The sequence below is a fragment of the Balaenoptera physalus genome, assembly GCF_965194825.1.
Source record: "Balaenoptera physalus genome assembly, chromosome: 5".
NCBI classification, from domain to species: domain Eukaryota; kingdom Metazoa; phylum Chordata; class Mammalia; order Artiodactyla; family Balaenopteridae; genus Balaenoptera; species Balaenoptera physalus.
In genome coordinates this window covers 33,515,030-33,539,856 of record NC_138884.1, presented here as the reverse complement: position 1 = coordinate 33,539,856, position 24,827 = coordinate 33,515,030, and the positions used below count along the sequence as shown (strand labels likewise).

At 39.7% G+C, this 24,827-nt stretch overlaps 1 protein-coding gene and 1 long non-coding RNA gene across 7 annotated transcripts in view; one reads left to right on the top strand and one right to left on the bottom strand.

The window, feature by feature from the left end:
- ARHGAP10 (Rho GTPase activating protein 10) overlaps positions 1-24,827 on the bottom strand; it is a 319,062-nt gene that overhangs the window by 80,284 nt on the left and 213,951 nt on the right. For all 6 annotated transcript variants that reach the window (XR_014264077.1, XM_082463359.1, XM_082463358.1 and 3 more), the window contains 3 exons: positions 17,711-17,769; positions 5,519-5,624; positions 3,885-4,044 (listed from right to left, as the gene is read on the bottom strand). Coding sequence is in view for 5 of the 6 variants with exons in the window: in XM_082463359.1 (XP_082319485.1) it covers positions 3,885-4,044; positions 5,519-5,624; positions 17,711-17,769 (325 nt within the window). In the remaining variant the exon portion in view is untranslated. The remainder of the gene's footprint in view (positions 1-3,884; positions 4,045-5,518; positions 5,625-17,710; positions 17,770-24,827) is intronic.
- Positions 1-24,827, top strand: part of LOC309661646 — a 73,766-nt gene that overhangs the window by 21,879 nt on the left and 27,060 nt on the right. The window lies entirely within an intron of this gene.

Below are 24,827 nucleotides of genomic sequence, written 5' to 3'. Positions count from 1 at the left end.
GGAATATTCAGCATCATTTATAACACCTTCTTCTGAGATACAAATCCAGTGCCTGGATTGTGTCTATCCCGCCTCACAAACCGATGCTCTCCACCTGTAACTCACCATTCTCACGACCATGCCATGGGACCTCTCACCTGGTTTTTTATTCCTCTACTTCCTACTGCCAACCCTGCTGCCAGATTAAGCACATGAGGCTTAATCTTAAAAACCACGAGAGGCCCTGATACCTCTAAAATTAGATCCAAAGTCCTAAGGTGGCCTCTCAACCTCCCCACACCTGGCCCAGATCTCTTTCGAATCTCATCTCATACCACTCGCCCCCGTTCCAACAGGAGCCTCTTGTTCCCAGAACACACACCTGCTGTTTCTCTGATGACATGATGCCCCACACCTGAAGTGTCCCCTTAAAACACCTCCACCTGTTCAAACTCCATTCTAAAACCTACGCAAATCACCTCTTCAGGAAACTTTCCAGATTCCCCACAGTTGGACATAAACTCTCCTCGGAAATCTCGGCAGCTTTCTCTCTATCTGTCTGAGAGCAATTACTCTCCACCATTTCTTCTTTTCCCTGCAGGACTGTCTTCACTTCTCCCAAATCTCACACCATGTCTGACTCAGAGCAGGCACTCATGACAGATGTACTGAATTAATCCATAACAAGTACAGTCTGTCCTCCGTGGGTTCCCCATTAGCGGATGTAATCAACAGCAGATCAAAAATATTTGGAAAAAAAGGTTCCAGAAAGTTCCAAAAAGCAGAACTTGCATTTGCTGCACGCTGGCAACTACTTACATAGCATTTACATTGTATCAGGTATTATAAGTAATCTAGAGATGACTTAAAGTATATGGGAGAATGTGCATAGGTTATATGTAAATACTCTGCCATTTTATGTAAAGGACTTGAGCATCCGTGGATTTTGGTATCCGCAAGGGGTCCTGGAACCAATCCCCCCCAGATACCGAGGGACAACTGTATACTTTAAGAACAAAACATATGCAGAACTCACACATTTTGAGGCACAACCCCAATTTGAAAATCCTTGGGAATTTCACAGTACCCTTTCTACCTGGGAAATGCAATTTTCTGGTTTGCAAGGGAAGAAAGACCTTGATAATTTTTTTGGCCCGCGAACACTTCTTTTAAAACAAAATCTTAATGTACTGAGTGGAAATGAAGCCAAAACATATGGATTAAGTTTCCTATAAAGTACATATGGATTTTATGAAAACAACAAAGAGGCTTGGATAAAATGTGATCTCCAAAGCAGATTAACCAAGGGTCTTTTTCTAACTCCAAAATTAATCTGTAGCTTTCTTGCTTTAATTATAGGTTGAAAGTTTCCTTTTCTGACTTAGTGACTTTCCTAGTCAGAGTTAACATTTTTCACATTCCTAGGGAAGAAAAATAAGTAACTGAGGAAAAGAAAACATTTTCCTTCTACTGTCATTACCCCACCCCCCCATTCCTTCTCCTTCAGAGACACCACCTAGGCCGTTTCATTTCATTGCTAGTTTCCCCTCCTTTTTTGAATTATAATTTTTTTTCCTTCCTCACGAGACTATTCTTTTTAACGTTTGCTATCCTTCCTCCCTCTCTCTTTTTCCCTTTGTTCTCAAACATTAAGAGGAACCGTATCTCTCCCTCACTACATTCAAGTCAAACATCAGCTCCTTTGGGTGGTGTATGTGGATCCGTTGTCAAGAAAACGTATGGCTTAGCTGGGGCCAGACATCCCTACGAAGTGTTTCTACGCAATCACCCTTGTTAGCAGAAATACTCTTCCTCATAGCAGAGCCTGGACTCCAAAGTGAAGTCCACTTTAGCAGGAACGAAGAGCTGGGAGTGAAAGTGGACAAGGATGAAATCAAAGGGGGGAGAAAAGAGGTAATAGGGATAGTAAGTTCTCAAAAATGTTCACTAATCCAAGCTAACTGCCCCGACCCAACCCCAAGCAACCCTCTGCTTCCAAAGCTAAACTCACACACTCAATGAAGAATCTGAAAGTCAATATCTCACCTCCTCTTGGTAGGAAACCTCAGGACTTCAATCAGTATTGGTTGTGCGTTCACAGCACTATCTAGACTGGCCACCGAAAGGGAGAGAGGGAGAACCGAAAGCCCTCTACTTCATTCTATAAAGCTCCATCTCCGAGAGTGGGTCCAGTTCCATCTGCTGTTAACTATTATAATTGGCTCGCCAATGCCACTTGGAATTCCTGTAAGATTGCTTAACAAGGTGAAAGCAGCCCTCTCTATTTCCCAGCAGAAAAAAATCGTGTACTTATCTTCCCAGCTTCAAATAAGAGAAGAAAATAGGAAGCTACGGCATTAGATGGAGAGCCGTTTATCCAAGAGCAAGACCCAGAACCAGTATTTTCACAAATAAATTGGATAAAAGTTCTCTTAATTGGGATTTAATCTAATGATAGCTGCGCTCCTAAACATTGTCTCGAAGCTTATAGTCTAATCATTTCTTTTTCTCAAAATGAATAGTAGCCATCGTGCCCTGAAGCTGTCTGGATAGTTCACCGTACACATTAATGACAGTTTGACGGGGCCATAAAAGGAGGCATAAATTCACCACTAGCTACCAAAAAACAAAACCAAAAACCCCACCAATGTCTGACACCCACAAAACAAACTGCTTTTACCATACTGATAAAGCAAATCTCTAACCAGGTTTCAAGCCTAGCTTTTCAGTGGGAACCGATATTTGCACCAGCTAGAATTGCTCTAGCCAACAGCAAACGCAACAAGAATCCAAGAAGTGTTCTCGCAACACTTGTGCAAAGGGACTACACCTCTCTTCATTTGTCTCTTTCCCACTCCCCTGACCCCCAGAAATTTCACTGAATCCATTAATTCACCAAATAAATACTAACCAAGTGCCTAAGGAATACCAGGTATTATTCTAAATGTGCAAAAAGATCTTTGCCCTCAAAGATCTAGAAGAAAGAAATAGATAACAACTAGAAAAATAAGTCAATCGCATAATATGTTAGACAGGGATGTGTGCTGTGGGACACAAGTCCCGAAACAGGGCTCAACACCCTAGATCGTGACCCGCTTTCCATTAGGGACTGTAATGTTCATCTTCACCTCCCAGCACCTAATACATGCTTGGCATATAACGCAATCTCAATATTTTAGAAAATTTATAAACAATTAAAGTTGTTGACCAAGCATTTTAACAGATTTCCAATTCCCTATCTTAAAAGTGAGGAAAGTTATTAGCAAGGTCCTGATCTATATGAACAGAATAAAGGGGGGGAAAAAATCTAAAAGTTCTTGAAAGAGTCTATTGTATTTTGAAAAATCATGTATTCCCTTGAATACAGAGAAACAAACAACAGGATATGTTACCTAAGAGTATTCATTTTAAACCAGAGATTCTCAACCTGGAGGCCCCAGGTTTGAGGATGTTGTGTGTGAATCCCCGGAAACTGTTAGCACAATTGCAGGGAGAGGGACAGCTGTGTGTGTTTTTCTGGGGAGAGTGTGATACAGATTGACCAAAAATGTTTTCCCTGTGTTACAGTAAACAGAATTGGAGTGAGAAATCCATGGATAGGAACAAAGGCAGCAAAAAACATAAACAGTCCACAATGACACTGCCGATACTCCTTTGCATCTGGATTAAACGTTGCTTCCTTAAACCAGTGAGATAACAGAAGACCGGGTAAGCTTCAGATTCGTGGAACTCCATCCAAAGACAGACGCTCCATGAGGACTTCTCAGAACCAGGCTCACCATCATGATAATAAAATCATTAAATAAAAAGAGAGAGGAGGGAAATCTAAGAGGACAGTTGTACCTCACACAGGGACGAGCCGGAAACAGGAAATCCCTTCTGGAAAAAAAAAAAAGCACTTTTACCTTTTCATGGTTTTCAATTAAAATTTCCACGACAATATTCTGAAACTTCAAATCCATGATGGCAGCAACAGTTTCTTCCTGTGGCCTCATCAGAGTTGGTCCAAACACCACTCCTAAATTTGCCACGGTCATGAGGTTCTGCTTGGAGTGATTTGAAACACTAACAAGATGAGGGGGGGAAGAAAGGTCTCTGGTTAAAAGAAGGGGCAATAACTGTGGCATGTAGAGTATTTTGCAACTCTGTATTTCCCTAAAAACAAGGAGGCAGACTCAACTGTCCTCAACGTCTGCCACTGAGATCACCGCATCTGGCAAGGCCCCACGTGATGGGGTCCCTGACTACCTTCCTACTTCCCTTTCTTTGATGTTCTGCTTAACCACAGCATCTTTCTTAATAATTCTATGTATATGCTAAGCTTGTGTCTCTGAACGCCTTCATTTACTGTTCCTTTCTACTTAGAACATTGCTTCTTTCCCCAGGTCATTACACCCTCACTTCCAGGGACTACTAGACCACATGGCACCATTGTAAGAATCACCTTCACAAGCACACAGAGCTTGATCAGAATACCCACACTCATCCCTCTGGCCCAGTACCATTGTGCAGTGAACAACCTGGACAACTGTTCTCACCAGCCCTGCAACCTAATTCCGGTCTCAACTCAAAAGGTTTCATCCTCAGAAACGAAGTTCCATAACAACCCACTTTATAGTCCAACACCCAACATATATTCTTTATCCCTCACTCTACTTGGTCTTTTTACCAGTTATCACCTGAAATTATTTTATATTTTTATTTTTAATGTTTATCATCTTTTCCATCTTAGAAAGAAGGGACTTCATGAAAGTAGGGACTTTGTCTATCTTGTTCAACTATGTATCTTTGTATCAGCTAGCACCTTAAGAATGTTATAAAGCAATTATACTCCAATAAAGATGTTTAAAAAAAAAAAAAAAGAAGGCATTCAACCAATATTTGCTGACCAAATGAATGAACAGCTTTACTAGCAGTAGGACCCTTGGAAACTCATAATATCCTCTGGCCTTCAGTTTCTTTTTCATGTGAAATATGGGTTGTAAAACATAGCATTCCTCAGCTTCCTCTCACCTCTAAAATTTTACAATTACAGTGATCTAGGAGTCCTTTATATATGAAGAAAGAGCTAATTTTTCCACTGAATTATTAGATTTTGCTTGCTTTGCAAAGAGGGAGTGAAAGGAATAAACTGGATCCTATGAAATAACTACATATTATTGGATTAAACAAACTTGAAGGACATGTTCAGACTCAGAGTTAGGTAGGTGTGAAACCAAGCTAAATTTGCTAACAGGCTTATAATCACATTTCCAGAATCTGTATGCAGGGAAATGTATAAGATTCTCTTTTCTTACTTCAAATCAAACCCTGAGTTGCTGGCAGTGACATTAAGCAAATAATTATACGACTTCATGAAAGCATCACATTTCATCACTCTTGTCCAAAACACACACAATAAGGCAAGTGTCCAGCCTGCTCTCGCAGGTGTGGTCCCTGGTATTGTGTAAACAGCTCCAGTTCCAAGTGTTACATATCCGACACCACCGCACGGTGCCCAGAGCAAAATAAAGCAAGTTAGGAAGAAAAAGAGGCTTACTTAGTTAAGTGTTTCACCAAAATATCCAACATTTCTTTATTTTTCTCCGGCAGTTTGTGTACCAAGAAATGGATAGCGTTAACACGAGATTCTGGGCTGCCGCTTTCTTTTAAGAAAAAAAAAAAAAAAAAAAGAAAGAAAAGAAAAAGAAAAAAATGGTTAGCAGAGAACTCAGAATCAAATATATTCCTAAAAACAATTACAATAGCTCATCCATTAAATCTTTAAGCAGATAATTTACATGTATTTTGTCACTTTTCAAAGGAAAAGAAAATCCATCTATCCATCTTCCTCCCTATTATGAATCTTCTATGCCTCCCCTATGACGTAATTTCAGCGGGGCTGCAATTAGTGCCTTTCCTCTGCTGATATTTAAGAACAGAGGGCGGCTACGGATTCTCCCTCTGGCACGCTGCATCTCAAGTCTGCTCCTCGCTTACCTGAGGAGTCTAGTCACTGGGTCACTGCCCCACATTGGAATGCAAATAAAATATCAGGATTAGGTTCCTCCCTTTTAAGGGTTAAACTTTATCCCCCAAAATGATATGCTGAAATTGCAAACCCCCCTCCACCCCGGTATCTCAGAATGTGACTATTTTTAAATGTACCAGGGATTTGTTTTTATCAGGTGTGGTAAGACACGCAGACATGGAAACAGCTCTCAGGAACGAAGACGCTTATCCTCACAGATCCCTAGAAACAGGAGGCATGGCACGCCATGCAGGGCCACATGGGGAAGCACCGGGGAGGTCAGGAGGCAATGAGCAAAAGGAAAATGTGGGCAAGAGGGTTTATTGCAGCATCCACATGAAGGCACAGGCAAGGCAGGGTAAGCAGGCTTAAGATTGGTTGGTGTGAATTTTTTCAGCAGGCTCGGGGGTATAGAGACTGTTCCTGATTATCTGGTACCTGGCTCTGAGGCGGTTAAGGCAGAAGAGTATTGGTCTGGAGTGTTAGAACCCGAAAGATGGGGTCGGGGAGGGAAAATGGGTTCTGGATTGGTTAGTTTGCACATGGAAAGTGTGCTCAGGTTAAATATCTCTAGGAATTGGTTAGCCCCAGGAAGGGCTGTCTCCCCAGGGTCAGTCAGGCCCCAGATGTCGAAACATTAGAATAATGAGACATACTTGACGGTGCTTATTTGGAATAAGGTCACTGCAGATATCATTAGTTAAAATGAGACCACAGTGGGGCAGGGTGGTCCTTTAATCCGATGGCTGGTATCCTTATAAGAAAACAAAGACATAGAGGGAAAATGGCCACATGAAGGCAGACATACGGGAGAGTATCACGTATCAATGGAGACAGAGATTGAAGAGATGCGCCTACAAGCCAAGGAATGCCAAGGATTGCCAGGAAACACCGGAAGGTGGATGGGGCAAGGCTCCCTCCCTAGAGCCTTCCAAGGAAGCACGGCTCTGCTGACACCCTGATTTGGGACCTCACCTCTAGAACTGTGAGAGAATAAATCTCTGCTGTTTTAAGCCATCTGGTTTGTGGTACTTTGTCACAGCAGCTCTAGCGAACAAATATTGAATATATTACCTTTATTCCTTAGACTTTGGTATTAATGATCATCCATGGCTCTTACTAACCATGTGTCCAAATTCCCTTTATTGTGTTGATAGAATATTATGGGACAAATCAATAAAATGCTTATTATTGAGAATTATGCTAGAGTTGTCAGGGGTGTCAAAGAAGTGACTGATAAGAACTTGGTGCTCAGTTTACCACAGCAGGAAGGAAGGTTACAAATCGTTACGCAAGTTCACAGAGAGCTGGCAGGGATGCTCAGGAAGGTTTCGCATAAGGGAGAACGTTTGAGTCAGAGCTTGAAGAACGGGAGAGGTTTCGGGAAGGGTGGAACTGAGGGGTGTGGGGTACGTTCAGGATTCAGCAAATAGTGTGAGAAAATACACAGCCTATTCAGAGACAGCTCCCTAAGCTGATATAAAGGTGGTCAGAGCCAAACGTTGGTCCGTAAAGACCGATATTACTCAGCTATAAAAAAGAACAAAATAATACCATGTGCAGCAACATGGATGGACCTAGAGATTGTCATACTGAGTGAAGTAAGTCAGACAGAGAAAGACAAATATATGATATCGCTTATAGGTGGAATCTAAAAAAAAATGGTACAAATGAACTTATTTACAAAACAGAAATAGAGTCACAGATGTAGAAAACAAACTTATGGTTACCAAGGGGGAAGCAGGGGGAGGGATAAATTGGGAGATTGGGATTGACATATACACACTGCTATATATAAAATAGATAACTAATAAGAACCTGCTGTATAGCACGGGGAACTCTTCTCAATACTCTGTAATGACCTACATGGGAAAAGAATCTAAAAAAGAGTACATATATGTATAAATGATTCACTTTGCTGTACAGCAGAAACTAACACAACACTGTAAATCAACTATACTCCAATAAAAATCAGTTTTAAAAAAAAAGAGAACTTGTCTTTACTGGTTACTTCTAAATTAGTCACTGAAAGTAAAGCAAGGAAGGAATATGAGGAGAGTTAAACTGGGGGGAAGACATACCTGACATTTTTAGAGGATGAATTAGAATGGGGAAAAGAGCAAACTAAGAGGGAACCGCTCTGTGGTCAAGAAGTATTGAGGCAGGAAGGGGCGGGGATGGGGGTGGGGAAAGGGATCAAACTACAAATAAGGAAATAGAGCAAAGAAGTATAGTCTGCAGCCAGATGGTGGAATCACCGCTTCCAACTGACAGCTAAGTGGCCTTGAGCACGTTACCTAACCTCGCTGGACCTCAGGGTCCTCCCCTGCAAAATGAAGTGAATAGCACTATCTTAGAAGGCCACCTGAGATTCCGTGAGGCGGCATCTGTAAAGCACTTAGCCCCAGTAGCCGGCATACAGAGGCACTGGACCGCTGTTAGCAGTCATTGCTGATGCTGTTCACGTCACTGTTGATGTCTGTCTTCCTCTTATGTCAGAGCTACTATGGAAGAGGTAGAATTGACAGGATTCAGCCTCGGACCGGCTACGGGTCAGAGGAAGGAGGCAAAGATGACCGACGTTTCATGTCCTGGTTACCTGGCAGTACAGTCAGTTCTGCTGCCAGACAGGAACCCAGGAGGCAAAGCGGGTTTGAGGAGGAAGATGATGGTGGAAGTGATGGAGAAAGTGACATTCATGGGCTGGTATTCTAGCAGGTATCTGGGAAGGGGAAGAGGCTTTAGAGCTGAAGGCCAGCCACGCTCTCCAAAGGATGTGACCTCCAGCACGTGGCCAAGGCTGCCCGAGTACCTCAGAGGCTAACAGAGGACGCGGTGGGGAAAAGAGCTCCAAACACGTACAGGGGAGATGCCAGCAGGGAGCTAAGCAAAGCACAGGAGGAGGAAGAGACAAGAGGACCAGGGAGCTTCAGTGTCGTCAGAAAGTCAAGTGAGAAGAAACCTGCAAAGACTGGGGAGCTAGTGCTATCCCGAGTTAAGGGAGACTGGGGAATCGACAGACAGAGAAGGGGGCCACGACTAAATTTACCAATTTTTACAAAAAAGGAGGTTAAAGAGTGAAGTGCTGAAGAGGATGGGGAGGGTGGGATTTCAGACCAATGGTTCAAAACATGAGAAAAGGAAGGGAAGGGGAAAGAAATGTAAAGCAGATCAAGAACAGGGAATTTGGTGGGGCTTTTTTGTTTGGTTTTTATAACTGAGGCGCAATTGACATGTAACACTATATTAGTTTCAGGTGTACACCATAGTGATTCAATATTTGGATACACTGCAAAATGATCACCACAATAAGTTACCAAATTTTTTTCTTGTGATGAGAATTTTTAAGATCTACTCTCTTGGGACTTCCCTGGTGGCGCAGTGGTTAGGAGTCCGCCTGCCAATGCAGGGGACACAGGTTCGAGCCCTGGTCCAAGGATCCCACATGCCACGGAGCAGCTAAGCCCATGCGCCACAACTGCTGACCCTGCGCTCTAGAGCCCGCGAGCCACAACTACTGAAGCCCGTGCGCCTGGAGCCCATGCTCCGCAGCAGGAGAGGCCACTGCAATGAGAAGCCCACGTGTAGCAACAAAGACCCAATGCAGCCAAAAATAAATAAACAAAATAAATTTATAAAAAAAAAGATCTACTCTCTTAGCAACTTTCAAATATACAATACAGTATTATCAACTATAGTCATCATGCTGTACATTACATCCTCATGACTCATTTATCTATTTTTTCTTTTTCTCATTTATCTTACAATTGGAAGTCTGTACCTTTTGACCCTCTTCTCCCACTTTACCCACCCCCCGGCCTCCCACCTCTGTCAACCACCCATTTGTTCTCTGTACCTATGAACTTGGGTTTTTTGTTTGGCTTTTTTTTTTTTTTAAGAGTCCACAAATAAGTGAGATGATACAGTATTTATCTTTCTCTGCTTGACTTAGGGAATTTTGTTTTCAAAATGATAATAGTTTCACCTTCTTATCATTGTAAAAATTAAATATCTTTCCTGCTAAAATTTTAGCAAACATAGATAAAATAAAAATTCAGTTAAAAAAAACACTAAAAATCTGAAACATATATAGTTGAGAAAGAGCAAGCAATCAGACTACAAGAACTCCTACAAATCAGAAAAGACAGAGAAAACCCAAAAGAAAAACAGGGAAAAGCATGGAGCAGAAACTGCATGGAAGGGGACAGCCATACCACCAGTAAGTGTATGGAAAAAGCACTAAACCTCATTAGTTATCAGAAAAATAGAAATTAAAACCACAATAAAGGATTCCTATACACCCACCAGGATGGCTTTAAGTGAATATTAAGCTTGGGCAAGGACACGAAGAAACTGGAACTGTCACACAGTAACTGGGTGGGAATAATTAAATGGTACAACCACTCTGGAGAACTGTTAGGCAGTATCTACTAATGTTGAACACACACATTCCCAACGACCCCAAAATGTCACTCAAAGGACCATTCACTAAAGGACACATAGCAGGATGTTCTCGGCAGCAGCACCCTTGGTAACAGTCCAAAACCGAAGCAACTCAAGTACCCATCAAGAGCAGAACAGGAGGGTGGTGGTATATTCATACCATGGAATACGGTACTGCAATGAGAGCGAACGACCCACTGATTCACTCAACAGGAATGAATCTCACAAGATAAGCAAAAGAAGCCAGACACATTGGTATATTATGTTTGATTCCATTTACAAAAAAGGTCAAATGCAGCAACCCTCACCTGTGGTGTCAGAAGTCAGGAGTGTGCTCACATATCATGGGGGTGGATGGTGACCGTGTGGGTATGAGGAAGGGCTTCTGACAATGTGTTTTTTTTTTCGGCTGCACCACTCAGCTTGTGGGATCTTAGTTCCCCAACCAGGGATCGAACACAGGCCCTCGGCAGTGAAAGCACAGAGTCCTAAACACTGGACCGCCAGGGAATTCCCCAATGTTCTATTTCTTGATCTGGGGGCCGATTACATGGCTATCTTGACTCTGAAAATTCATTAAGCTGAACACTTATTATTTACACTTATTATTTGTGCACATTTCTGTTATGTTTCAACAAAAAGTTCCTTAAAGTTACTCACAGTAAATCTCAACCTAAGATAAGCTAGTAATTTTTTAAATTATTTCAGATCCTTTTTCATTATGTTATTACAAGATATTGAATATAATTCCCTGTGCTATACAGTAGGTCCTTGTTGTTTATCTATTTTATATATAGTAGTGTGTATCTATTAATCCCAAGCTCCTAATTTATCTCCCCCTCCCCTTTCCCTTTTGGTAACCATAAGTTTATTTTCTGTGTCTGTGAGTCTATTTCTGTCTTGTAAATAAGTTCATTTGTATCATTTTTTAGATTCCACATATAAGTGATATATTGTATTTGTCTTTCTCTTTCTGACTTACTTCACTTAGTATGATAATCTCTAGGTCCATCCATGTTGCTACAAATGGCATTATTTCATTCTTTTTTATGGCTAATATTCCATTGTGTGTGTGTATGTGTGTATACACACACATCTTCTTTACTCATTCATCTGTCAATGGACATTTAGGTTGCTTCCATGTCTTGGCTATTATAAATAGTGCTGCTATGAACACTGGGGTGCGTATATCTTTTTGAATTAGAGTTTTCATCTTTCCCAGATATATGCCCAGGAGTGGGATTGCTGGATCATATGGTATCTCTATTTTTAGATTTTTAAGGATACTCCATACTGTTCTCTATAGTGGCTACCCTAATAACTTTTAAATTTAATCATTTCAGAGTTTTCCTTCCTTTTTTGTAATGAGATGTTCAAACAGCCTATTTCATTTAATGTATAATGGAGGGACTTCCCTGGTGGCGCAGTGGTTAAGAATCCGCCTGCCAATGCAGGGGACATGGGTTCGAGCTCTTCTCCGGGAAGATCCCACATGCCACAGAGCAGCTTAGCTCGTGCGCCACAACTACTGAGCCCGCGTGCCTAGAGCCTGTGCTCCACAACAAGAGAAGCCACCACAACAAAGAGTAGCCCCCGTTCGCCGCAACTAGAGGAAGCCCGCGCACAGCAACAAAGACCCAACGTGGCCAAAAATAAATAAATGAAATTAATTAATTAATTTTAAAATATATATATATATAATGGACATCTCTCCATGTCTTTAAATGGAGTGCACACCATCAATTTTATGAATATTTAGATTGCTCCCAATGTTTGTAAAGTTAAGTTTGTTCCAATTTACACTTCCAGGGGTAGTGTCTGAGAGGGAGGAATGAAATTTTACAACACAGAACACATTGTGGCTAAAGGGAGGGGAGGGAAAAGGCTAGGAAATGAACAGGCACATGATAAAGCAGAAGGCAAACAATCAAATCATGTAAAAGACTCTTTGATACAGACTACATTTGTCTTTGAAAATAAAAGTACAGCTATCTAAAGAGTTAGGTGATAAATTACAATCAAGTTTTTAATCTGGAGTTAAAACCAAGATAATGCCTTACTAAATCAAAGCTGGAGGAAAATGAAAGCAATAAAAATATAATAGCATTTTCAACTCACAGCTTTGATTTTTAAAATGAATTTAAAGCAGGGACTCTGAAAAACAGTCAAAAATTCCAAAGGAAGAAAAGGATAACTGCCTACAATAAGAATTTTGTACATTCAAAACCTGAAAATTTTTGAAAACTGCACTGAAACACTTTCTAACTCACGTGTGTCTTGTCATTAATAATCATCTTCCTCCAAAGAAAACCCAACTTTAATATTTTTTGATTTATTACTTACTGAGAAACATAAGATAGGAAAATAGCTTCCCACCTTCTAAGGATAAGGGCCTTCATTTCTAAGTGGAAAATACTAGAATCAGTTTTAAAAATAAAATCAAAACCTTCCACTTGCTTTTTTGAGTCCCTCTCCCACCAGCTCACTCCCATCTCATTTGAAATCATACACACATTCTTTTCCAAGTCTGCTTTTTCCCTCTTCTTCCAAAAAGAAGAATTTGTGTACAGTAAAACTTTTTCTCCATCTTGTTCATTTTGATATTATTTAAAGCTTTGTATTAATGGGCATTTTCATGTGGCTACAATAATAACTTTAAGGTACTCAAAAAGTTTTCTAAGATAAATTACCCTTAGTTGCTTATGCTATGTGCATTTCATTATATTTTAATTGATATAAATTACAAAGAATGCACAGCATAACTTTTTAAAAATCTGAGATACTGAATTAATCATAACACTAAATTCCTGACGAATGCCAGGGACCGGAGTTTACTGTAATAGCAAAAGTATTTTTAATTGTGAAACTACAAATCAGCATCTACAACACTTAATGTCTATCTGCTTATGTTGCTGTGCCAGCTAATGGAGACTGAAAAAGATAGGAGCGTAGCTTACTGGACCTTATCAAAAACACACAGACAGGGAAACTTAAATTTGATATTTAAACGTCATCAGTCAGTAATACTGTAATTTCAGGAAAGCATTAGCAGTAACCATTCAAGCACTTCCCACAGCACAAGGGGCTTCAATTACCAGACATCAAGCATCCCAGTTCTTCTGTGGGAGACACTATCTAATACCAGAAATTGACTACAGCAGGCTAAGATAGCTTGATGTCATTAAGCATCCAATTCCTTTAATTTCCAGATTTCCGAGTCCCTCCCCACCAAGACAACATGATTTTGTCTTGTTTCCCCTGCAGGTTTACCAATAAGGATAGAACATTCTGGCTAAGCAAATGCCAGTGCCTTGGATCCTATAATAGTTTTCTTTTTCATCAATAAGTGACTAAAGAACTGTGTGATTATGATTTTGCTTCCCAGGTACCTTGACTACAGGAAGAAAACATACTGAACACAGCAAGACAAGTGTCCTGGTTTGGGGGACAGAAATTTTTCATGTGATGCCATATAAGGCGTCCAGGCTTCAGCTGTCATTCTCAAACCAAGTTTAACATGAGTCCAGGCCTGAAGCATGGATCCAATTCTTACCAATATGATCCATCACAGACTCTGAGCCTGAAAGGCTGAGACACACACCAAGGACTACAACATTCTCAAAGGTAATAAACATCATGCAGTAAGAGATCCAGGTAAATGCCTGCCAGCCTTCCCCAGCTGGCACGACCTTCTGATTCCTGCGTAAACCAAGCAAACTGTATTTTCATCTTACAAATTTCTATACTAAAAGCCCATTATATTCTCTTGAGATGGATGGTGTGAAATAATAATAAATATACGTATACTGGTCTCTGCACCCAGTTCCTGATGCTGAGCTCCTAAAACCCTTGTATTTGGGGGTGCTCAGAGAGTCTTTTGTTCTAGTATTTCTAGTTTCTGATACAGAGCTCCTAGGGGCTCTGTCGCTTCCTGAGTGATTGGAATGTCTGACACCAAGCTCCTAAGTCCCCTGGAATTTGGGGGCTGATAAGAACATCTTCTGTTTTAATGAGGTGACTTTTGGTGGGCTTCTAGATGGGGGCTGGTCACAAGAGAGGTTAGAAGCTTGGAATTTTCCGATTGACCCACCATTCTCTGGAGAGGGGAGGGGGCAAGACATGGAGCCAACAATCCACCATGGCTACAGGATGAAGCCTTCATAAAAACCCCCCTAGCACAGGGTATGGACAGCTTCCAAGTGGGTGAACGTATCTCTATGCCAGGAGGGTGGCACCCCCCAACTTCACGGGACAAAAACTCCTGCACTCAGGACACTTCTGGACCTTGCCCTGTGTACCTGACTGTTCATCTGTATCCTTTATCATATCCTTTATTATACCATAAGCTGGTAAACGGACATTTGCATTTCCCTGAGTTCTGTGACCACTCTAGCAAATTCTCATGTCCAAGGTAGGGGTTACAAGAAAGCTGATTTCTAGCCGGTCAGTCAAAAGTAGCAGGGATAACCTGGGACTTGGAACTGGTGTCTTTCATGGGGGGGCAGTTTTGCAGGATGAGTCCTTAACTTGCGGGATCAGAGGCTAACTCCAGATAAACAGAATCAGACCTGAATCCAACTGCAGGACACTCAGCCGGCATCACAGAATTGGTTGGTGTGGGGAAAACCCACACATTTGGTGACCAGAAGTGCAGTACTATGTGTGTACAGAAGACACACAGGAGTGATTTTCCCAGACAGAGGGTCTCCAGTTCCTTTTAGCAATTTTAAGTTAACTCCCTTAGCTGAAAGGGTTATTTGGACACTTTCAAAAAAAAGGTTTTTTAAATTTCTCAATGCATTCACCATTGACCAGTAGGTACTTCTTTTAAGAATGAAAAACAAAAGATGTTTGCCTTCTGTGGTGACAACAAAGAAAGAAAATTCACATTTGTATCATACACTCCAGAAATTAACTCACAGGTTCTCAAGGGAGCTCTACAGGAAAGAAACTGATGAGAAGAAATGAATACCCAGGAGAAACCTTCAGAACCCTCAGCAGGGAGGGGAGAAAAGACCATCTCAACACCACAGAACAGACTGAAACTACTGCACATGATTGAAGAGAATCAAAATTTAGTTTCCATGCTGGTGTGAGAGGCGGTAACAGAGATGGGTGATGCTTGATCATTTTAGAAGTCATCTCAGCTAAGACACTGCAGCAAAACAAGGGAATCTCTGCCATCGTTAATGGAAAATGATAGTTTAACTGCAATTCCAAGTTTCCAACATTATTCAAGAGGAGGCTAATCCTGGCCACCTGATTTCTGTGACCGTTTTAGTCAGCACTGGAAAGGACACATGCAAAAGATCAGAGGGCCTGCTCCTACACTCTTTCCTGAGAGAAGGGCGCTCACAAGAGAGCTGAATAAAAAATGAAAGTCTGCACTGGAAATGTTGGCCATGAAAATACACCCATTGAATATATGTACTTTTCCCCATTAAATAAGGTAACTATGGGTCTCATGCCAACCGTAACTCCACTTGGGTGCAAATACCTGCCAATAATTACAGTAGCTACAGTGTTTCTCTGGAACAGGCTTGTTATTCAAATCATTGTGAAGACTCTACGTCAGATCCCGACATAGTCAGGAAGCAGAACACAAGGTACTTGTCTAGGAGGTGACGCTACCCTTCGTACTTGTACAATGTCTTCTCCCACAGTGTTGAAAGACAGCCTCAACAACTCTTGAAACTCACCTCCTACCACCACTGACTTAGTAAACACTTGTAAGTTCCTACCTCTTCATCTGGTAAAATACATGGATGTTAGAATTTCAAACACTGGATTCGGTTACAAGGTGTGATAATGATACTAACTTGTGGTAAATGAAAACTTTACTCCATAATCCCTTTATCTTTCTCCAATTCTCAAAGGATTCTAGATTAAAATTGGCACTCTTCTGCTTTTTCCAGTCTCTGAGGCAAACATGAAACAACTGTCCTCCAATGAGAGTTTAATTTCTCTTCCCCCGGTTTGCCAAAAATGCCACGGGGAAGAATCAAAACAACTAAGCATTTGCTTGAGTTTCTGCCAAGAAATCTTTCCCTCACTTCCTTGATCATACAAACTCCCTTTAAAAAGAAAAAAGAAATCCTCTTCTATGTGAAAACAAAAGTGAACAGAACCATATTTTTGCCTTTTCCAAATGCCTGTTTTATATGTAGAGTCTGACTGGGCCGAACTATTCCTTCTTTCTGCAACCTCCTAGGAACCTTCATGCTGGCTGGAGCAGGGACCTCACAAGAAGATACATTTAAAGCAATGTTCAGGCAGCACTAACACAGGACCCAAAGGGATTGCTCTAAAGTTTTCAACAGATTAAACGATGGAATACATCCAAGGGAAGAAAATAAAAGGAAATGGAAATACAGTTACAACTACTGTCAGTGCACCTGTGAAAACCAATACTGCAGGTTTTAGCCAGTGGAACTGGGGTTTTGAATTTTAAATAAAGATCTCCAAAATCTGGCAAGTTACTTAACATGTCTCAACCTTCCTTTCCTTAACTATTAAATACCTAACACCAGAATATTTCGGAAGACTGTGATGATTTAACACCAAGTGTCGAATAGAAAAAGTGAGTGTGTATAACAGAGAGTGTAACAGAGTGTATCACAGAGAGAAAACAAGAAAGCTTGAAATGAGTATGACTCACAAAAAATTTAATCACAAATTAAAATGCTACCAACTATAAGCCTTTTTCATTTAACATTTTATCACATAGAATTCACTCTCTACCAAATATTGTGTGGGCTTCCGGCATGAGCTCACAATATTCCTTCTGCCTGCAATTTCCATCTCAATATCTTTCTACATGAAGTCATTTCCAACATGCGAATCTCTCCGAATCTGCTTATCTCCCCAACCGCCTGCAAGTTAAATACTCCTGCGTTCCCATCGTACTGTGCTCATGCCATTATTATATACATTATGGTACAGGGAGAGGTGTGTGTGCCCCAATACTTGCTAAAGAATTGGCTCCTGGGGGCAGAAATCCTTTCATGGCTCTATATATTCATTATATACCAGTGACTAGTGCACAGTAGGAGATAAATAAATGTCCGTGAGTGAATGAATGAATGAATGAATAAATAAATATATTAATTGTCCCTTTTTTCATCTTCTAAAAGGGGGGGGAACCAAACACCTCCTCAAGTGATTTCCATTTTTAACACAGACTACAATAACATAAAGATAAATTTTTCATGTGGAAATTTCAGTTTGTACACACTGTCAATCACAAAACTGTTTCTATCACCTCGATGTAATACGTACTGGCTGGAACAATGAAGTCTCCGTGTAATTCATAGGTCATCAGCGGCTCTGGAAGACTCCTGTATTAAAAGGACAGCTTAGAATTACCAAACAAATACAAATAGGTCACCTCTTTTTGCATTCATTTTTTATAAAAGGATATTAAATATGTCATGCATTTCTTAATGTGCAAAACTTCCCTAGGAAATACTTTTACATATCAAAAAAGATACATCATTCAAATGGATTCCTTTATTAAGTGTTATCTGCACCACGCACTGTCCAAGCTTAAGCAGTCACAAATGTCTTTCAGATCTAAGCACATAGTATTTCATATTTAATCTTGGAAAGTACCTTTATAAACATCTGATTTCATGTATAAAACTTCCTTCCACATACTAACTTATTTAAAGTCAAATATTCTATCCAACCAAATATAAACATATAATTTTGAAAATCACCTCTAGGATATTAACTGAAGATGCCACAAAAAAAATATGGAAAAGATTAAACAAATTTAAAGAAATCCCTCTTTTTTTTTTTTTAAGATTTTTTTGATGTGGACCATTTTTAAAGTCTTTATTGAATTTGTTACAATACTGTTTCTGTTTTATGTTTTGTTTTGTTTTTGTTTTTGTTTTGGACATGAGGCATGTGGGATCTTAGCTCCCTGACCAGGTATCGAACCCACACCCTCTGCACTGGAAGGTGAACTCTTAACCACTGGACCACCAGGGAAGTCCCTCCAGTCCTCTTCTCTTACATCTCTATTATAAAAACATGATATCCAATACTGATGTATGCCTATGAAACGACAGAGAAATGAAATAAAATTGATCACAACTTAAAAAACACCTATATAATTTTAATTTTCTACAACCAGATTACATAAATGGTAGATTTTTATCCTGTGGTCAACAGAATGTTACAGTTCAATCAACATTTATACATATCTTAACTTTTAAAAGACCAGATCTCCAGACTCTATAAACACCTAAAGAACACTAAGACAAGTTATCAATCTGCACAGCCCTTCTGGAGGGCAATCTGGCAAGATAAAAGATAAAAATTTTTAAAAGGTTTAAATCACGTAGCCCAGAAATTCCTCTTCAAATGCTTAAAAAAAAAAAGAAATCAAAGATACACACACACAAAAATTTTAAACATATGCAAAAGCCAAATAAATGCCAGGGATAAAGAAGGTCATTTCATATTGATAAAGAGGTCAATTCATCAAGAAGACATAATAATCCTAAATGGTTGTTTGTTTGTTTTTTTAACAATCCTAAATGTTAGTGGGTCTAATAACAGGATCTTCAAAATCCAGGAAGCAAAAATGGATGGAACTGCAAGGAGAAATAGACAAATCCACAAATATGGTCAGAGACTTAAATACCTCTCTGTCTCAATAACTGATAGGACGAGTAGACAAAATCAGTTAGGATAGAGAAGATTTGACCAAAGCTATCAACCAACTTCACCTGACTGGTACGTCCATCACCTAAATGAAACGCCATCGAAAAGCAACAGAAGACACATTCTTTCCCAGTGCATATGAAGCATTTATCAAGATAAAGATATTCTGGACCATAAAACAAATCTCCATAAATTTAAAAGGGTTCAATTTATACAGGGTATTTCTCTGATTACAGTAAAAATTAAATTAGAAATCAATAACAGAGATATCTAGAAAACCTCAAAGAAAGGAATATCAGGAAGTATTTTGAATTGAAACAAAAATGAAAATACAACATATCAGAATTTAAGGGATGTTGGTAAAGCAGTATTTGGCGGTAAATTTATACCACTAAGTACCTATGTTAGAAAAAAGAAAGGTCTTAAACTTTCTACCTTAAACAGCTAAAAAGAGAGTAAATTAAACCCAAAATAAGCAGAAAAACAGAAACAAAGATCAGAGCAGAAATCAGTTAAACAGAAAACAAACAAAAAAAACAGAGAAAATAAATAAATCCAAAAACTGGTTCTTTGAAATAATCAATAAAGTTGGTTAAGTCTAGCCATAATAATTAGGAAATAAAAGATAGAAAACACAAATCACCAATCAGAAATAATAGAGGTGACTGAAGAATCACTGCAGGTTCTAAAGTATTAAAAAGAAAATAAAATATTATGAAAATATTCATGCCCACAAATTCAACAGTTTAGAAGAAATGGACAAATGTCTCAAAAGACACAAACTACTAAATCTCACTCCAAAAGAAATAGGTAACCTGAGAAATAGGTAACCCATATCTATTAGAGAAAATGAATTTGTAGTTAAAAATCCTGCCAATAAGAAAGCTCTAGGCCCAAATGAGTCACTGATAAATTCTACCAAACAGTTAAAAAAGAAATAATACCAATTCTATGCAAATCCTTCCAGAAAGTAGAAGAGGGAATATTTTCTAACTCATTCTTTGATGTCAGCATTTACCTTAGTACCAAAATTAAATACATTATAAGAAAACTACAGACCGATATTACTCATGAATGTAGATGCAACTATTCTAAATAAAACGTTAGCAACTGGAATTCAACAAGATAAATAAAAGGATAATACATCATGACCAAGCTGGGTTTACCACAGAAATGTAACTGCCTTAATAGTAAAATAAAATCAGTGCAACTCACCATACTAGCAAACTAAAAAAGAAAAACTGTAAGATCATCTCAAGAGACAATTCAGTGGAGAAAGGATAGTTTTTCCCACAGATGGTACTGAAACAACTGGACATCCATATTCAAAAGTGAACTTGGATCCATATTCTATATCTTAACACAATGACTAACTTAAAATAGATCATAGATCTAACTGTAAAACCTAAAACTATTCAACTTCTAGAAGAAAACATAAAATCTTTGTGACTTTGGATTAGGCAAACGCACAATCCATAAAGTACAGTCCATAAAAACTAGTAAATTCAACTTCATCAAAATTTTTAAATGCTCTTTGCAAGGCACTTTTAAGGGAATGAAAATACAAGCCATGACGCCATGAAGAAAACATTTGCAAAGCACATTATCTAAAGACCTGTATCTGAAATATCAAGATTTGGCAAGGATGTAAAGGAAATGGAACTCTTGTACATCGTAAGTGGAAATGTAATGAAATACAACCACTTTGGAAAAAAGTTTGTCCGTTTCCCCAAAAGTTAAACATACCCCTATCGTACGATCCAGGCGTTATACTCTTAGGATTTACCCAAGAGGAATGAAAGCTTATGTTCACTCAAAGATTTGTACACAAAGATTTTTAGTAGCTTTATTTATAATAGCCAAAAGCTACAAACAACCCAAATATTTATTAACAGGTAAATGGATAAAACAGAAATTTGTGGTGTATCCATAAAATGGAACACTAGTTAGCATTGAGAAGGAATGAACTATTGGTCCTTGCTACAACACAGGTGAATCTGTAATTATGCTGAGCAAAAGAACCCAGATTTTAAAAAGTACATTCTATGTTACTCCATTTATATGAAATTATAGGAAGTGCAAATTAATGTATAGTGACAGAAAGCTGGTTTGCCCAGGGATGAGGGAATGAGAAGAGAAAAGTGAGAGACAGGGAGTTCAAAGGGGCTTGAGGAAACTCTGGGGGTGATGGGAGGGTTCACCCACTTGATTTTGGTGATGGCTTCACAGATGTATGCACACATCAAACTTATCAAAATGTATACTATAAATATATGCAGTTTATTGTACGTCAGTTACACGTCAATAAAACTTTAACAAAATAGATGGAAAAACATATTTACAGATTATGTTCCCTACATACAATTTTTTATTGAATAAATTTCACTTGGACCATTGGATAAGTTTAAGGTGTACAGCCTGTTATTTTGATACATTTATATATTGTGATATCACCGATGTATCAATATTTATCACATTGCATAATTATAGTGTACTATTATTGTCTACATTCATTATACTGTACATTAGATCTCTAGGGTCTATTTACTACTCATTACAAGTTTGTACCCTTATATACCAACAATCTTATCCCTCCACCATCCCCTAGTAGTCACCATTTTATCTTACATACAGTGTTTGATGCTGCAGGACACACACGGACACACACATGCGCGCGCGTTCACGTGAAGTGACAGCTGTAGAGGCTGAAACTAAAACTTAAAAGCACTAGTGAAGAAAAAACTATTCTTTTATCTCCTCTCTCCCTCCCCTTCATCCCCTACACTCTCATTTAGAGAAGAAAAATAAAATGAATTACACCACAGACTAAATAAAGAAAAAGAAGAGGCAATTTGGTTTTGTTTCAAAACGCGAACAAGCAGGAAGTAGCGATGAAGGAAAATGCTAATCTGTCAGAGAATGAAAGTTAAAGGGTTTCGAAAAGAAAGGGGGAAAAATGAGAACACTCAGAAACCCCATAGAGAGCATTTCTTTTCCAATAAAAATGAATTTGTATCTAGGTATCTTCTACATGCTGCTTATATCATTGCTGTATGTCTAGCCAGGCAATGCAGCATAAAAAAATAAGTATTAAGTATTGCTAATGTTGGGGAAGCAGTAATAAAAATGACAAGTTCCCCATACATAATTCATTATATTGAGTCATCATACCTGCCGGCTTCTCACCCAACATGAGCTACCTCTCATTGGGATCTGTCTAGGGGTAAAGCATAATATTTACTAAGATGGCATTTTCTTCCCCAAAAGTCCCATGCTCATTTCCAGGCTTAGAAGTTTCTTCCAGGTAAAATCATTTTACTACAAACCTCACAAAATAGCTCATCCCTCCCCTGACAATGGGAAAATGCTGAAATGAACACATGACCGGAAATCAAAATTATGGTCAGAATAGATGGGAAATCAACCAGAGGGCTGGTATCCAATCCTCGTTTTAGTTTAAAAAAAAAAAAAAAAACTTTGCCTCAAGTCAGAAGAAGAAAACGGGAGATGCCATACATGTGTCTACTGCACATCTTTTTCTATCTCCCAGACCCTGGAGCCTTTGCTCCTCATTTTAGTTTAGTGTTTGTTGGGGGACGGAGGGGGGATGGGGATGTTTGGCTATTTCCCTTCTTCTATTTCCAACCTCCAATACAATATTTGCAGCGAAAAGAATTCAAGGGCAACAGCTTCTTTGGTGAGGAAAGCTATATTCAGCTTCGTGTCACAGTGCCATAAGTCACCCAGGCAGGCTGGCTCCAGAGCCCATGCTCCAAACCATCACACTGTATCACCTCTTGTGCTAAAAGAAACACCCTTGCTTGACCGTAACCAGGTAGCCAAAATGAAGGTAAATAAAAACCTCAGTTTTCTCCTATTTGGTGCATCACCAGAAAACTTATTAATTAAATCCTAATTACTGCATCTTCAGTTGCTAAAAATAACATAGGGGAAAAGAACAGCAACCTAACTTTCAAATCTCCCAAGGCACCTGCCATTTTACGATAATCACTTTATCACCTTCAGGCAGCCTGTGTATATTGTTAGGAGTGAAGTTATACAAAAATAGCATCTCTTAATGTTCTTCTGTAGGCAACGTTTGCTTAAAAGTGAAATTCAATAGGATGAAGCAACGTAAAGAGAAAAAAAAAAGACAGAAAAAGTAACACAAGACCAGGGACAAGAAGGAACTAACTTCAGAGAGTATCAAGAACCAGAAAGAAACTGTATGTATTGAAGAAAAAGATCCTCTAGTTTATTAAACTAATTCCCCCAACAAGGGAAGAAAGAATCATGTGAAGCAGGAAAAAAAACACATGCAATTTACTACAAAAGAACTGGATTTTTGCCCTTAGCTTTCAACCAATAACCAAATCATTTTGAACTGTACTAGGCATAAGTTTACCAAACAGTAAACTGGGTTTAAAGCTACCTCCTGGGGGCTTCCCTGGTGGCGCAGTGGTTGAGAGTCTGCCTGCCAATGCAGGGGACACGGGTTCGAGCCCTGGTCTGGGAAGATCCCACGTGCCGCAGAGCAACTGGGCCCGTGAGCCACAACTACTGAGCCTGCGCGTCTGGAGCCTGTGCTCCGCAACGGGAGAGGCCGCAATAGTGAGAGGCCCACGCACCGCGATGAAGAGTGGCCCCCGCTTGCAACACCTAGAGAAAGCCCTCGCACAGAAACGAAGACCCAACACAGCCATAAATAAATAAATAAACAAATTTAAAGCTACCTCCTGGCAAGGCACCATCCTCTGCTGGTCAGATTAACATAGGAAATTTATTTTATTTTTATAACCTTCACCCATTCTGTCCTTCATCCGTCTAATACAGACTTTCTCAAGTCTAGACTTTCTCAAAGTCTAATACAGGCTTTCTCAACCTCAGCACTACTGACATTTTGGACATCTGGGGACAGGGGAGGGCCGTCTCGCGCACTGCAGATGTTCAGCAGTCCATCCCTGGTCTCCACGCATTAGATGCCAGCAGCACCCCTCTTCAGCAATCCTGCCAACCAAAAATGTCTCCAAATATTGCCAAAGAGCCCTGGAGTAGGGCTGGAGGGTACCAAAATCATCCCCAGTTTAGAACCTCTGCTCTCGTACTTGAGTGGTGGAGTTAGCTCTAGATGCTGAGATATTGCAATGAACAAACCACATAAGATGTCAATATCACCAGGAAGCATATATTCCAATATCAGGGTTGGGGCTAATGAGATATTACCATAATCCTCATCTAAACCAGTTAGTCACTACCAGTGGCAAACTAAACATAAGCACATAGATTTAGCCTTCATTTTACCCCTTTCTAGAACAGGGGTAATAATAAGGTCGTCCCCCAGCATCAGCAGGGGATTGGTTCCAGGACCCACTTTGGATATCAGAATCTGCAGATGCTCAAGTTCTACAGTCTGGCCTGAGTTTCCACAGATTCAACCAACTGTGGACCGTAAACATCCTACACCATACGTGGTTGGTTGAATCCGTGAATGTGGGACCAACCTGTGGATACAGGGGACTGACTGTACTTAACAGGTTAAGAAAAAACATCTCAAACAGTGGCTAAAAACATCTTCTTTAAACAAAATACTTGCAAATAGGTAACACACACCTGAACCCACTGATAAATGTTAATTTCATTAAAAAGTGGGCCAACTGGACGACATAGGCCTCCTGATGTAATAACACAACAGGAAGAATATAGCACTGCTATGATGTATTCT